This window comes from Podarcis erhardii (assembly GCF_964252035.2).
Source record: "Podarcis erhardii genome assembly, chromosome: 4".
NCBI lineage: Eukaryota > Metazoa > Chordata > Lepidosauria > Squamata > Lacertidae > Podarcis > Podarcis erhardii.
In genome coordinates, this window is record NC_138508.1 from 11,555,728 (window position 1) to 11,572,462 (window position 16,735).

A 16,735-nucleotide genomic window follows, 5' to 3' on the forward strand; every position below is an offset into this window, starting at 1 on the left:
CCACTACCAAGAAGGCCTTCTCCCTGCTCCCTGTAACTTGGCTTCTTGCAGTGAGGGAACAGCCAGAAGGCCCTCAGCGCTGGACCTCAGTGTCCTGGTAGAACGATGGGGAGGGTGTAGTAGTTAGAATATTCCGTTCCACCTTAAGTACAGGCATGACTGTGGTGTGTCACATGCCTGTTTACATTCCAGCACAGCTTGCTGGGAACTTCCGTTTTTGTGTATAGCTTTTGCTTACGCTGCTTGCTTGGACACGAAAGGGAGAAGACATGTTTTTCCTTTTTGTCCTGATGTATGTTGAATAAACTGCTTGTAAATATGCTTCACACAGCCTCTCCCTGCCACTTCTGTTGTGCGTTTACTCTGCTGAGTTGCGTGCCCAGCTTCTGAAGCTCTGGGTCGCAGATGCGTGCTGCACCAAGGACTGGAGTTCGACCGGCACGTCGGCCAGCGGGCTGGAGCCAGCTGGGAGCTTGCCAATTTGCCCCTGATTCCTTAGCAGCATCCCAACAGTGGTGACACCTGCTGCCCAGGGGCGGAGGAAGGAGGGTGCGGTGGGTGCGGGCCGCCCTGGGTGTCACCACTGAGGGGGGTGACAAAATGCCGGGTGGCACTCACCGCTGGGCCTCCAGCGCGCCTGAGCCATGCATCTCTCCTGGGAGAGACGCAGTGGCTTGGGTGCGCGCAGTCTCCGCGCTGCCCAAACGGTCTGCCCCCCAGCTGTAGGGCGGCTGAGTGGGAGGAGGCAGGCAGACTCTGGATGCCCTGTGGTGTGCCTGGCCCCTATGGGCGGCTCACCCCGCCCTTGGGCACACCGCTTCAGGCACCCAAGCAGCTTCCTCTGCCGCCACCGCTGCCTCTCCTTTGGGGGAAAAAACACCTGGCAATTGAGCCAGGGACATTCTGCATGCAGTTGTTGCTGTTGTTTAGTCGCTTAGTTGTGTCCGCCTCTTCGTGACCCCATGGACCAGAGCACGCCAGGCACTTCTGTCTTCCACTGCCTCCCACAGTTTGGTCAAACTCATGCTGGTAGCTTCGAGAACACTGTCCAACCATCTCGTCCTCTGTTGTCCCCTTCTCCTTGTGCCCTCCATCTTTCCCAACATCAGGGTCTTTTCCAGGGAGTTTTCTCTTCTCATGAGGTGGCCATTGGAGCCTCATCTTCAGGATCTGTCCTTCCAGTGAGCACTCAGGGCTGATTTCCTTCAGAATGGATCGGTTTGATCTTCTTGCAGTCTATGGGACTCTCAAGAGTCTCCTCCAGCACCATAATTCAAAAGCATCAATTATTTGGCGATCAGCCTTCTTTATGGTCCAGCTCTCACTTCCATACATCACTACTGGGAAAACCATGGCTTTAACTATACAAACCTTTGTTGGCAAGGTGATGTCTCTGCTTTTTTTCTCTCTCTCTCTGCATGCAAAGAGCTGAGCTATTCCCCCTTCCCCAAAAAGTCTGTAATAAACCACTCTTCAAGCCCTTCTCTGTGCAAGTCAGCTTTCCACCACCTGGGCAGAGAAAACAATTGTGCCTCCGCGATTTCCCAAGTCTCTGCCTACATGTTTATATTTTTTTAAACATGAATGACTCAGCTATCATGCCTTTCTAAGCCAAAACAAATTGAAGCGTGAAAAGAGGCGGCTGTTGACAAGCACACACCCAAAAGTCTCGAAATAGCTCCTGATTTAGACATGCCAGCACCATGCTTCTTTCCTTCCAGCCCATATTCTGCCATGGCTAAAATGTGTATATCCCATCTGCGTTTCTTCTGATTTTTGAAAGCTGGTCACACGGAGACGAAATGTGTTCGACGGCTCTTGTATGAATCACAAGATCGTGGTTAAAATTAGGCATCTTGGAGCTTGCCTCTCACCCCACGAACTTGCCCTCCCGGCCCAAATCAATCTATTTCCCTCTTCCTGCACAGATCAAGCCTCCCATCTGCTTGGTGACCCAGAACATCGCACCCTAGTTAGTATATGCGGTGTCTCACTCAATACCGTATATCGCTCTTCCTGGCTGCACAGCAAACCCCCCCCCCCCCAAAAAAAAAAAACAAGAAAAGGAGGCTAAGACTGCTGAGAAGATTTTAAAGTGTGCCCATAGTTCTTTCTAAAATATATGAAAGTAAATAGCCTGCCTTTTAGCCCCACAAATGGGCTCTCGGTGTGGTTTTGTTCTCTTACCTTTACTTATAGAATTAACAAACTTTGTATACAGTACTGCTTGACAGTAATAAACTCTCAAGTAAGTTTATAAAAAAAAATACTGTAAAATCATCAACAGTTATAAGCAGGTATTTAAAAACTGATTAAAACCAAGATGCAGATTAGAACACATGTAACTTCTACATGTGGAAGACAGGAGTGCCTGGCATGCTCTGGTCCATGGGGTCACGAAGAGTCGGACACGACTAAATGACTAAACAACATAAACAAACTTCTACATGTCTGGCTAGGCTTGTCTAAACAAAAATGTTTTAAGAAGGCTCCTGCCTGGTGTCAATAGGCGGGGAGTTCCAAAGTGTATGTGCTGCCACACTAAGATATCTATTTCTTACCGCTGTGTAATGGGAATTACCGTATTTTTCTGTGTATTGGACAAGGGTTTTTGACTCAAAAATCACGTCAAAAAACTGGGGTCGTCCAATACATGAATAGTGGCATGGGAGGGGGGGAAGCGCTGCGCCACCAGAAGCGAGCGGGGAATGATCGGGGGGGGGGGTCCTGCCCACAGCTATTGGGTGGGGGGAGAAGCTGGGTATGTTTAGCAAGGAGAAGAGGAGACTGGAGAGGAGAGGATGGCCATCTTCAAATATCTCAAGGGTTGTCACATGGAAGATGGAGCAAACTTGTTTTTTCCTGCTTCCCCAAACCAATGGCTTCAACTTACAGGAAAGGAGATTCCGACTCAACATCAGGAATAACTTCCCGATGGCAAGAGCTGTTTGACAGTGGAACGGTCTCCCTCGGGAGGTGGTGGACTCCCCTTCCTTGGAGGTTTTTCAGCAGGATTTGGATAGCCACCTGTCATGGACGCTTTAGCTGAGATTCCTGCATTGCAGAGGGTTGCACTAGATGACTCTGCAATCCAACTCTGCAATCCCACAATTCTCTGATAGAGACAGCAAGTCAGACCCATGGGCCCATCTAGCTCAGTACTGCCAACACTGGCTGGCAGCTGCTCTCGAGGATTTCAGGCAAGGTTATCTCGCAGCCCTGCTTGGAGATCCTATTGGGGACTGGACCTAAGACTTTCTGCATGCGAAGCAGATGTTCTACCACAGAGCTACAGCCCTTCTTGATCCAGAGGCCAGCTCTGCGACTGCATCGTAATGCAGACGTGAATATACCGTACTTTTGCAGTTGAAGTGGGAGTTTCACTGGCAGGGGATGTGGAACTAGACAGAAAATCTTCAGGACCAACCTTGCAAAGTCCTCTGGAGGCGAAGATGCTGAGCAGAGAGTTAAAAGCGCATCTCATTTCCAATTGTAAGCTACAAGAGGATCACAGAATAAAAAACTGCATTCCGTAGGGTCAGATTACCACGTGGTAAATTAAAGGGCAATTATTTTCCGCGCCACTTAGCGATGAATAGGCTTGAGCACCCGCATACGTGCACATGAGAAAATGTAACGCATTCCTGACAGTGAATACCTGTTCAAAGTTCCCACGCGAAAGCAGAATATTACCATTGCATTTCAAACTGTGATTAAGTAAACTTTCACGGTAAAAAAAAAAAAAGGTATATTGCAGCCTTAATGACTTTGCTTTAATAAGACCTAAACTTTTAATTAACCTGCCAAGACAAATTACAGCCAATAGCTCTCAGGTAACTACTGCAGACAGCTGAGACTCAGAGCCAAGGCCTCTTTGGGGAGAAAGATTAATGGAAAGCTCGGAACGACCCCTCGTTTCGCAGTCCAGGAAAAAAAAAACCTGGACCAATAAATAATCATTGTGGTTTGGAGAATGCTAAGTGTTAATTTTTATGGGAGGGTCTGTGAATTACAACAAGATGGATTAGGGGGCGAAGGAACATGGTTGGCCTGATTCCGTGAAATATAAAATAGCTGTTAATTTTGGCCACCCTGTGTGGTTTTTATTGAGAGCCTCCTGATATTTAGTAGCTTTTTAAAAACATAAAATAAACCAGAACAAAACCAAATACTGACTGTTGAAAGAATGTCCATCTTAGCTTTCAGCACAGCAAAAAATAATCTAGACTACTTGACGAGGCTTCGTAATGTAGCGGCTGCGAGCTACAAGTTAAGAAATTCCTGGATCAAATCTCTCACCAACCCTGAATTTGCTCTGCCTAAACCTCACCCTGACCCAGCAGTATGAGCAAATTAATGCTGCCCCACCATGCAGGCTTGTTGTAAGTACAGGACAGGACCAAATCACAACAAAATTACTAATTGAATTATTGTTGTTTTTCTTGAGCTGCAGAAGCAAGTTTGGAAATGTGGCTGTCTCCTTTGTCATACATTGTGCAAGGGGAAAATGACACGGTGGAAACAGGTGCCAAAATAACTTTGTACCACCCCACGATCTCGGGATTGGAAGATGTGTAAAGATCACAGTCCAAAATGTATCTGATTGGTTTTGCATATTGTGCCAATAAAAGAAGCCTCCACAGAGCTGGCCGGCAGCTTGCTCCTGCACAGCTCATCTGCATTACCAACTCCTGCCTCATGTCCTTCACTTCAGGGGTCAATGGAAGATGTTGCCTAAGTGGTGCCCACAGGAGACAGGTGTGCTAGCCGGTACTTCCAGTGTTGCTCACGGAAGGCCTCAGTAATTCTCCCTTTAATAATCCACAATGCACAAGGAACTCTCCTCACTTCGTTCCTGCCTGAACTTGCTCAACTTCTGCCGTGTTCAATGTGCTCCCGTAAATGTGTCCCCATGTCACTGGGTGCTTCGACTGGCTCCCCGTCTCCCTTCCATTCTGAACACGGGAGATGCATGAAGAGTTTCTCTCTGCAAACGAGTGTGGCAACCATTTTGTGGTCTTGCCTTTTTACCGCTCTGCCCAATCTGGCAGCCATTTTTTGCTACGCCATGAGCCCCACAGCAGCCCATTCGGCACCTGTGGCAATGCCTCAAGATTACAAACATGCTCGCACCGGTCCAAGAAAGGTTGCCTGGTCTGCGACATTTCTGCGACCAAGAAAATATGAGCAAGTTTGGGTCAGGATAGCATCCCTGCGAGAAATATTGTTTGGTGTGGCGGAAGACAGGAAGATGGCAGCCCCAGTACCAACGCTGGCTGAAAAACAACTGAAAAGCATACATTTTCAAAAATTAAGTTCTTACCAACAGCAGTGGTGAGAAACGAGACCACCTCAGACTCCTTCCCGTCATTGTAAAAGGCGAGGTGCCACATCCCTGAATCCAAATACTGAATAAATCCCGTCTCGTGGCTGGCTAGTGGCACAAAGCCCTTGTGTTGCCTCTGAGGGCCTTCCAGACTCCGGGCCTCCTGACTTAGCAGTCTCCTCCCATCCAGAAGCTCTACAAAGTCAAACTGGAACACAAGGAAACAAGGTGGAAAAGAGCAATTCAGAAACCTTCCCTAAGTCAAATGACTTCCGATGTTTTTGGGGATGCAGTCTGGTGAAATCTGCATCCGTATCTAGGTTACAGGTGCGCTGCAGAATTTCATGAACAGGAAATACATCTATTTTTCATTTGTTGTACTATTATTTCCTTTTGGGGGGGGGAACGCACGTGAAAACAATTACGCGCAGGGCTTTTTCCCCCCAATTGAAATTTGGGGTTGGGAGTTAATAAAAAATTAAGGCACCTCTCAAATATTTAATGGGCAGGAAGCAAAAAAGTGGGTCTCCAACAGTGAAATCTTGCCTTCAGAATTTTTGGGAGTTTTAACCCCCTTTTTTGAATTTTGGTCATTTAAGGTTTATGATTTTTCTGTTTCCTTCTGAGGAAACTGAATAGTTCAGTGAAACGAGGTTTGTAGCTGGCATCCCTTTAAGGCTTTGTACAATTCTAGGGTTTTTTCTATTTTTCCCCTTAAACTTTTTGATTTTTATTATTTAGTTTATTTCTATAAGATAATATTTCTAGTTGATTACTTCTCGTTTCAGGGTATTTCATTTGTTTTATGTAATTTATCGGTTCCTTGACTGTCTTTTTTCTACTAAAAACAACATGAGAGCAGATAAATTTTAAAACACCCATGGCGGAGACCTGTTCATCCAGCAGGGATGAAAACTGGTTGGAACAAAAAAATGTCTCCAGTTGTTCCAATTTAATTGCAGTAATAGCATTACTAGTAGTATTAATAATATGACCTCCCATCCTGCTAGGTTAGAGGGCTCTGAGCTGCATATATTACCTGAGCTCAACATACACCCTCAGGTGACAACATTCTTCTTACCTGTGTGTGTGACGGCGGAAGGCCTTTCCTGCCATAAATCCCAACCAGAGCAGACTTCCCTAATGAAACGTTGAACTTCAGATGTACCGGGTGGTCAATGAACACCTGAGATCTCCAGAAGATACCGGGAGCGATCTTCTGCATGGCTCGCCTGCCAACATCAATCTCCCCAGTGTCTATAAAACTGTCTTCTGGAAAGAAACTACTGGGCTTCCCTGCTGAGATACAGGAAAAGAAAAGAAAATATTGGATTAAAATGCTGCCGCCCATCATCGCCTCCGCGGCAGCCTATGGCAATGGCTTCTGGGAATGAACGTGCTCCTGCCTCTATTGTTATCCCCCCCCCAATATTTTATTATCAAAAGCCACAAAGCCAGAGGGGTTGTTCACGCTGAGTTGTGGGGTGTGTGTGTGTGTTTGCACATTGCAAGTAAGTGCAATGGGGCAGGTGTGGGGTTAGGGTCATCATCAACCCTGGAGATTCCTGCTTGAAGGAAACATCTGAGAACATTCAAAGGAAGGGGATTTGGGTAAGACTTGTGGAAATTCTGAGTATCCCCTGAATACTGCAGTCCTTTGCCTGCTGGGCTGGTTTTCTGCTTGTGGAAAGTTTATTATTTGTGGACAGTGTTTGAATTCGTGGTCCGTCTGTCCCCCCCATCTGCAGTCTGAAGTGGCACAGTCCATAAAATTGCAGAGCTGGAAGGGACTAGAGGCTCATCTGCAACGCAGGAATTCCAACCAGATCATGCATGCCAGATGGCCAAACTCATTCTTCTGCCTGCACAGCCCTTTCTCAGAAGGTTCCACATATCCTGAATTTTTTTTTGGGGGGGGGGAGTAAATAAAATGAAAAGCTGACCTGAAATGTCTATTAATGTTGGGTTGTGTATGTCTGTATAGCACCCAATAGTAATTTGGGTCTTTAATTTGTGTGCAATTTGTTTACTCAATTTTTGTATCTGAGCACCTAAAAGCTGGTTTGTATGCAGGTCAATGGAGCAGAAAGCTTCCGCAAGCAACTGAGGGCTGGATTCGGCCTGGGAGGAGGTCTGACGGCAGGGGGGCGGGGAAAATTATGCATATTAATGTCTGCTGAGACCTGTGTGGCACAGAGAAATTTTGACTAAGAATCCAAATCGAACTCAACCCATCCTCTGACCTGCAAATGTTAACAGCTGACTATACTTGCTATTCCCTGCCAGCCCCACCTGAAACAGGGGTATAAGAGTAAGACCTACATTGACTCCCAGTATGTTTCCGGGCACAATTCAAAGTGTTGGTGCTGACCTTTAAAGCCCTAAATGGCCTCGGTCCAGTATACCTGAAGGAGCGTCTCCACTCCCATTGTTCAGCCTGGACACTGAGGTCCAGCTCTGAGGGCCTTCTGGTGGTTCCCTCATTGCAAGAAGCCAAGTTACAGGGAACCAGGCAGAGGGCCTTCTTGGTAGTGGCGCCCGCCCTGTGGAACGCCCTCCCACCAGATGTCAAAGAGAAAAACAACTACCAGATTTTTAGAAGACATCTGAAGGCAGCCCTGTTTAGGGAAGCTTTTAATGTTTGAGGGACTATTGTATTTTAATATTTTGTTGAAAGCCACCCAGAGTGGCGGGGGAAGCCCAGCCAGATGGGCGGTGTATAAATAATAATAACAACAACAATAATAACAGAGTGTATTATTGTGCAGGACTTTTTTTTTTTTTTTGCAAGGGGTTAAAAGCCACATGTGACTACAACCTCAGCTTCAGCCAAACCTTTAACCTGTAGTAGGAGCCTAATCCTTCTGGGCAGCACTGCTAGGTTGTTGTAAAGCACTTAGAGCCTGTTCTGCAGTATTCAGCCTGAATAAGGGTAGGGCTGTCATAAGCCGTGCTGTCTTCTGCACATTTCTCTTGGGGGAAACGGGAGAAAGAACTGCCCACTCCCCTCCTTGTTTCTTTCCCTCTCAGCTAGACTCTCCTTCCACCTGACCAGAGGCACTTGAAACATCCCAGTCTGCCCAGTTACACCCCCCCCCTTCACCAGACACTTCCAGTGAGCTCACCGATTCAATTTTCTTTTCCGATTAAAAATGGTGAGGTTTTTCTCCTCGCCCCTTTAGGAAAAAGGCCACTTTGCAGATCCTCCCCCCTCAAAAAAACCCCTAGTGAAATGACCCACTTGATTTCCTTCTCAGCAAACAGGGGCAGTAGAAATTCCAGAGGCCACATGCACAGAGCACTACGCTAAACAGGAAAATAAAATAAAATAAATGGAGCTCCCAGGAAGATAAACTAAACTAATCATCCGAACTCATGCCACGTTTGCAGGGATCTTTGTCTTCTTTCCTTTTGGGGGGTGGGGGTGGGGAAGAGTAAGCATCGTTCTGGGAAAAAGGAATTAAAATACCTCCTCCATTCACCACCTTTTTACATAGCCAAATTCCCTGACAATGCATGCTTAGCGGCAAGATCATGATTGGTAGCACATTCTTGCAGCCATAAAATAAAAAAGTTTTTTTTTTTTTTTTTTTTACTATTCTAGACAGTAAAAGTCTACTTAAAACGTTAAGCGATTCCATCTGTTATCAAGTCAGCATAAACTCTCCCTGTGGACACATCAGGCTGGATGCGACTTCATTTAAAACAAGTGCGTGGTGTCGCCGTACGTGTGGAAATGCAGCCATCAGGGGCGATTTTCAGATTTGTAGTCGTGGCTTGACTGAGGATGGGGACAATGGGCTAGTCACTTGGAGGTTCCTCCTTCTCACCCACCTGAGGTAAAACTAGGGGAACATTCCACTCTTAGCTCCCCCAAAAGGTTGCTGTTTCAAATATTTCAGCATTCATCCACAGAGGAGTTTGTTCCCTGTGTGTCTTGAGTCTCTGTTCTGCATGTGCCTCCTTAATCAAATCATGCCCATAATATTAATTCAGAGCACGTGCACCCGCCTCAACTTGAGCACCATAGAAACAGGATTGCAGAGCTGGAAGGGACCGCGAGGGTCATCTAGCCTAACCGCCTGCAATGCAGGAATATTTTGCCCAACATGGGCCTCAAACCCACAACCCTGAGATTAAGAGTCCCACGGTCTCTCTCTCTCTCTCTGTCCTCTAGTCTAACTTTGTTGGCTGAGTTTTTGAGGCTCCAGGATAGGGTGGAGGCAGGGTTCTTCCTATCGATTGCTTGCACTCCTTGGTTTATTTGGCATCTAGCAGGAGATAGAGGATTGCTGGAAGGAGGAAGCAATCAATGCAAGAAGGGGTGGTTTCAGCTGCTCTGATGGAGGCGGGCAAACAAACTCTCTCTGGGTGGTCACATTTGGGGGGCAAGATGCCAGAGTGAGCGGTGGCTATGCAACTCTTCAACGGCACCAGTTGCCTGGATACTTTTCAATCTGGTTTCTCTTTTGGCAACGGACCAGCCTTTGGCCTGGTTTGCCAAGGTAAGCTGTGGTTTTAGCCACCAGGACCATGGAAACAAGCTGTAGCTTGTGGTTAAGTTTGGAAACTTGTGGTCCATTGCAAACTCAGGTGCAGACCAGCACGCTATGCCAAAGCTTGGCTTCGTTCAGCACGGCAGCAAATTGAACCACAGAGAAAAGAACACAACTGTGAGCTCTACTCCACATTGGTGCAGTTCTGCTAGACCATGGTTTACCTTAGCATGACGTATGAACCAAGCCATGGTCCTTCTAATGTTTGGACAGGGGAAGTGCAACTGTGCTAATTCTTCTGGACTTTTCCATAGCTCTCTGCCCTCCCCCAATAATTGACCATGAAATCCTCCTGTCTCAGTTTGGGGAGCACATCATTCCAGGTTTCCATTTCTACTGGGATGCCGAATTCCAGAAGACACGTCAACCAATGATAATATAATTTCACAGAATACCTTACAGCAGTGCTACCCAAGTTTAAATGGTCAGGAAAGCCAGCTGGCCTCTAACCTTTTAATCTTGTGTTAACACAACTGTGTATACACACACACACACACACACACACACACACACACCACATCATTAGTAAAGGTAAAGGGACCCCTGACCATTAGGCCCAGTCATGACCGACTCTGGGGTTGCGGCACTCATCTCGCTTTATTGGCCGAGGGAGCAGGCGTACAGCTTCCGGGTCATGTGGCCAGCATGAATAAGCCACTTCTGGTGAACCAGAGCAGCGCACGGAAACACAGTTTACCTTCCTGCTGGAGTGGTACCTATTTATCTACTTGCACTTTGATGTGCTTTCAAACTGCTAGGTTGGCAGGAGCAGGGACCAAGCAACGGGAGCTCACCCCGTCGCGGGGATTCGAACCGCCAACCTTCTGATGAGCAAGTCCTAGGCTCTGTGGTTTAACCCACAGCGCCACCCACGTCCCATACACCACATCATTAAGAACATCCAAAAACTTGGTAGACCGGACTTAGAATGTCAGTGATTACCAAGAGCAGATCTTGGAAGGGGCAATGCCCATGGCTGAAAAAGAAAGGTGACTCGGGGCTTGGAAGATGAATCACAAGTGGGAAAGTTTGAATTAACTCAAATTTGGCTTGGGACACATTGGTTCACTTAGCATGGCACCTTTCATTTTTTGAAAGGATAAAAAACATGCCCATTCCATACCTGGAGCCAAATTCTGACTCACCACTGAAGTGGTTAATGATTGCTCTTTAGAAAGAGTCAGAACTTCACCTTTTGCAGGTATTTCTGCTATGGATTCCTCATTAGATGTTATCTCATAGGTTGTCAAGCTGTCAAATGTCCCCGTCCTCCCCCCCCCCCGAGCAAAGGCTGGTCTTGCATAGGCCTGAACAGCTGAGCCTTTATGAATGGCTCTAATTCCTGTAAGTACTAATTCCTCTTGGAGTCTTGCAAGAAGCCAGAAAGCCACGTACAAGACATGGACCCTCTATAGGACAATTAAGAAGAGAAATGGACCATTTCCAGATATTAAACTGGCATCCCTAAGCATGCTCACTTAGAAGTAAATAATCACTCATTTTTGCTTCTCAATAAAATATTTAGGACAAGGGTGATAAATTGCAATGATAAAGTTAACTATGCTGGGGATAAGTTCACTGACTGAAGGAGAAGGGAATCTGAATTTTGTAGCTTGTGGATTTTCATTTTGAGAAAAGTTAGGTGGGAGAAAGGGTGTAGATATTGTGAACTGGGTTGGTTTTTTTTTTAATATCCAAAATTACCAGCTGAAGTGCCAATATCAAATTTTGATTCCTGACATTCTAACGTTTAATTCTGAATATTAAATTTAAGTGAATATGTAGGGATCCAGTAGGATATCTTGGCTTTGGGTCGCACGACTGAAGAATAGGGACACCCAAATTTCATCATCATCTCCATTTTGATAGGAAAATTGGGCTGGTGTTACTCAGGTCAAAGTTGAGAAATGTTGCAAATTTGATTCTAGCTATTGCTATTAAATAAATTTGTACACTGCTCTTCATCCCTGGATCTCAGGGCGGTTCACTAATTACCCCGCTGACTTCCAAAATGGGCTTATTCAATAAGTGGTTTGAGGACTGCCAATTGATGCCTGTGGTTCCAGTGATTCTTAATTCATTTTAAGGCATGGCACCCTGTGGCATCAACCCTGTGCCAAGTTTGCCAACAAGCTGAATAAAGCAAGGTTTTTTTTATCAGCATTCAGTAGCCCTGTAAAAAGAAGGAGCGTTGAAACAACATTTGAGATCAGCAAAACATTTCTGGTGAGAGGAAATGGAAGACAGGAGGATTTTGGTGAAGAAATGTCGTGCCCCCACAATGCATATGGATTCTTCCCAATTCCCTTTATGAATGGCTCTGGATAAATCACCATGCAGCAATGCACACTTCAGGACTTGTAGGCCATCCTGAGCGAGGGACAGATGGAAACATAGATGGGCAACTACTGATTCTAGGAGGAGAAGGTTATGGAGTTATGAAGATGGATGTCTGGAATTCAGAGGCAGACAGAGGACTGACAACAAGGACAACACACCAACCGTACCTTCACCGGCTCCTTTGCCTTTCCTGTCAGGTACCTCTAACCCCGTGCCCCCTGAGGAATATAAGGAGACGTCCGTTGGCACTGGCCAACTGCTGGCCGTGTCTTCCGTCATCTCAAACATCTGCCCTTCCATCGGCTGCAGGTGCCAGTTTAGGCCAAACAGGTGCATGGCTGTGGTGAGCAACGAGAAAAGTCATCTTTTTGTGGGGGGTTTGTTTCTCTGCCGAGGAAATACAAAGACTGCACCCAAGTTCACTGCTCCTCTCAATTCGACCCCCAGGGCTCCAACATCAGCACTGGCTTCTGCACAGCTTTGGGCCTACGAAGATCATAATGGCTTGGGCCTAGTAGGGATGGAGAGCCCTTGGTCCTCCAGAGGTTGCTTGGCTACAGCTCCCATCATCCCATGCCACTGGACATGGCTGGCTGGGGTGGTTGGGTGTTGGAGTCTAGCAACACCTGGAAGGCTACACGTTCTCCATCTATATCCCACCCACAACTTTGGAGAGCTGGTGACTGTGGATTCTTGAGTATAGCATCCATTGGCCACATCCAAGCACATGCAGGTATTATCAGTGACTGTTCCCAGCTCCACAGATCCCTTGCCCTAGAAATACATGGAAATCCGAGCTAAGTACCCTTCAGAGGTTCAATAAGAGAGGCCGTTTTGTCTTGAATTTTTTCAGAGTCTGGGTGTGAGAGCAGAACATTTTTATCTTGGCAAATACGTGTTCCCAAACCCTCAATGTTTTCTGAGATAAACATGGATGTAGGGCATGGAATTGAAAAGCTGCGGGTGCTTCCATACCCACTGATTATCTTGTGCAAAGGCCTCAACCTCGACCTGTGGGCATCTTTCACCTCATTTGGAATTGCTTCCAGTTTCAGAACTCAGCTGAGGGGGCAGACATTTTTAAACAACCTAGGAATGTCTGACAAGGAAGATCTGCCAGCTCAGATTGGGACCATGTTGCAACAACCTGGTTGAAGCTGGGAGCTGAAAAGTTGCGTAGAGATATAATTCCACAGGGGAAAGAATTGGGGCTCAATCAAAATCAAACACAAACGGATTTCTTTGAGGTGAGGCTTTCTCTGAATGGAGAACGCTGCGTAAAAACAATCCGCAAAGGAGGCCGGCATCCAATGGGACAGGAACTTTTTCTCCTTTTGTTTCTCTTTCCACTGTAAAAAGTGAAAGAAAACACAGCAGATCTTATGCCTTGATGCAACGCCAGCGTTCTCCTAATCAGGTCAAGGGCTGCATTGGGTAGGTTGGAAAAGCGAGGCAGAAACATCTTGATGCTAGAATGCACTGTTTGCTTGTCTATGAGCATCACGAAAAGTCAAAACAGTGGAAGAATCAACTCCGCAGAGAAGGAAGCACCTAAATTCCAAGGAATGTGGTGGCTCCATTTTTTAAAAAACAGTGATAACAGAGCAGTGCACTGGCATGGTATATAGAACAGGGCATGTTTATATGATTAGCCATCGCCTCCTGAAAGCAAAGAGGAAAGCCAAAAGAGCTTCCTGTATCCTTTCTCTCTCCTCCCCAACATAAACATTTCATATTTAATCACAATCCAAATTTCCCTTTGGGCTTTCTGCAGTTCTCAGATTCGCTGTTCCCCACTCTCAAAATGGCATTTCCCGATTAAGGGGGCACATGTACCCACCCCATCCCACAAAAGTGCACGGCACATCCTCCAGGAACATGTCCGGTGGTATTAGCATCAAGTCCACTCCACGTAATTAAGAGCAGAAAAACGGAAAGAGAACGGCTCCCCAACATTGCCGTTTTGTTTATAAAACCATGCCAGAATTTGTCAAGCGTTCCAGGAGGCAGCTTAGCACTGAGCGCAGGGGAGAAGGTCAAAGCTGCAAACTTGTCGCACAAAGCAGAATTCGAGGTTCCTGAACTCTCCTAACAAAGAAAAACAAGCTTGGAACTGGGCGAGTGCTTTTAGCTGATAGTCTCTAATAACAAATCCCCAAATCTCTCAATGGATCAGATACCATGCCAAACCATGGTTTGTCCAACTCATCATTTAGGAGCAATGCACACAAGCACTGTAACTATGATTTGTCGATTTAGCTATCATGCCAAACTATAGGTAGGTACTAGCTGTGGTTTACAAACTCACATCAACATCTAATTAAAAAATCCCCAAATCTCTCAATGGATCAGATACCATGCCAAGCCATGGTTTGGCCAATTCATCATGGTTAAGAGCTGCTCATCTCCTTCAGTGTGTTCTCTGAGCTCTCAGCTCCAGAATTTGACCTTTCCCATTCTTAATAGAGCTTCCAGAAATGAAAATAAGCACTGTAACTATGGTTTGTCGATTTAGATAATATGCCAAACTATAGGTTGGTACTAGCTGTGGTTTGAAAAACTCACATCGAAACCATGGCTTGCTCCATCAATGACTGGCATCAATTCAGACGTCTCACACAGCTACAGGAAAGCTTCCTAAGTAGCTATTATTTGGTTTTATTTAAAAATAAATAAATAGGAATAGATCAAAGGCAGTTGTCCCATTTCGATGCATAAACCAGGTCTAACTGACTAGTTAGAGGTCTAACACACCTCTCGTTTTGCCATGTAAATAAGGGGTGTTTGTTACAAAAACTGCAATTAATCTTTTGGATAGTCCTTGAAGGTTACTATACAGAACAAAATTTATCTGAGCTGTGGAAAAGAGTCGGGTCACCAGGAAGTCTTCAAAATCTATCTCACACAAAAAGCTTTCAAACTTCTAAGGCAGGCCAGTGTAAGATTTCTCCAAAACACTTATTCCATCACTGAATTGCTTTTACCGTTCGGCAGCTCTTAATGTCTAACCTATATCTTCCTCTGTGTAGCATAAAATAAGTGAAAGAACTGTGGGAGAAATATTTTTTATAAGAGAGAGAGAGAGAAAGAAAGAAAATATATACTTCGAAGCACTAAGAGCTCTTAAAAGCAACATGGAAGTATTAGGAAGAGAGGATTCAGGGTTCCGGAAAGTTCAGTCTGGACCATTCAGGGACGTTTCCTCAGCCGCCGGTCTACTCAGCAAGATGGAAAGAAAGGGGCTCCTTCTTAACAATATTTCTCATCTCATGCAACATTCAATGCATTTTCAGCCACACGGAAGGCTTCCCACCCACTCAAAGAGCGCCAGTTAAAAAGAGCCATTTCCTACAGCACTTAACACCTCTGAATGCACACACTTTTGTTGTGTTTTAGCTACACCACTCACAGTTAATTGAAAGTGTTTTATTATTTCATTTTCTCTTAAAGCTCCTTTTCGGCAGCTGACACACCAAGGGTATTAAAAGTAGAAGTTAAGTGCGGTTCAAACTGTATTTATATTTATGTGGAGTGCCGCAACTGCAAACTCATGGGGGGGGGGGGAGAGACGCTGCGTGGCTGTGAATATCATTGCAATGTACACAACCCACCATATTAAGTCCTTTATAGGGCTGAGTTAATAAGTTGTGCCTGTGGTTACTGCTGATGAAACGCCATTGCTGGTCATCTTTCCCCTTAGTAATTAAGTTCTTGCATTTCATTTTGAGGCCAGGCTCATTAGCTTTTAATGATACCAGATTCTCACACAGTCACTTGTTGTACTTTAAGGTCCCTTGCTATTTGGTTCTCTTCGCCTCTTTCGCTTCCCTATGGCTACCTCCCATTCTATTGAAATTTGGGACAAGGATTCAGTTTTTCAGACAAATCTGGTATTTTGGCCCATATCAATTCTGCATGTTCATTCACTCAGAAGTTCACTCAGTCCCATAATTGATTTAATCTACGGTTTAGTTTTTAACCAAATGAACATGGCAATTTGTATTCAAATAGGTATTTGATAACAAAATATACATTTCAAAGTCTAGGTAAAAAAAAGCTAAAGGACCCCTGGACAGTTAGGTCCAGTCAAAGGCGACTATGGGGTTGCAGCGCTCATCTCGCTTTCAGGCCGAGGGAGACGGCGTTTGTCCACAGACAGCTTTCTGGGTCATGTGGCCAGCAGGACTAAACCGGTTCTGGCACAAAGGGACACCATGATGGAAACCAGAGCACACGGAAACACCGTTTACCTTTCCGCTGCAGTGGTACCTATTTATCTACTTGCGCTGGCGTGCTTTCAAACTGCTAGTTTGGCAGGAGTTGGGACAGAGCAACGGGAGCTCACCTGTTGCGGGGATTCAAACCGCTGACCTTCTGATTGGCAATCCCAAGAGGCTCAGTGGTTTAGACCACAGCACCACCCGCGTCCCCTATTTCGAAGCCTAGGGTAGGGTTGTATGGTGGTTATGCCATTTTGTCTGTGTTTCTCGATAGAAACATAGAATTGGAAGGC

General features: G+C 45.8%; 1 protein-coding gene across 10 annotated transcripts in view; it reads right to left on the minus strand.

Annotated features, from left to right (window-relative positions):
- Positions 1-16,735, minus strand: part of TENM4 (teneurin transmembrane protein 4) — a 659,336-nt gene that overhangs the window by 179,711 nt on the left and 462,890 nt on the right. For 6 of the 10 annotated variants that reach the window (XM_081859991.1, XM_081859998.1, XM_081859996.1 and 3 more), the window contains 3 exons: positions 12,390-12,560; positions 6,408-6,625; positions 5,324-5,534 (listed from right to left, as the gene is read on the minus strand). In XM_081859991.1, the coding sequence (XP_081716117.1) occupies positions 5,324-5,534; positions 6,408-6,625; positions 12,390-12,560 (600 nt within the window). The remainder of the gene's footprint in view (positions 1-5,323; positions 5,535-6,407; positions 6,626-12,389; positions 12,561-16,735) is intronic. The other 4 variants (XM_081859990.1, XM_081859995.1, XM_081859992.1 and 1 more) reach the window with 2 other exon arrangements.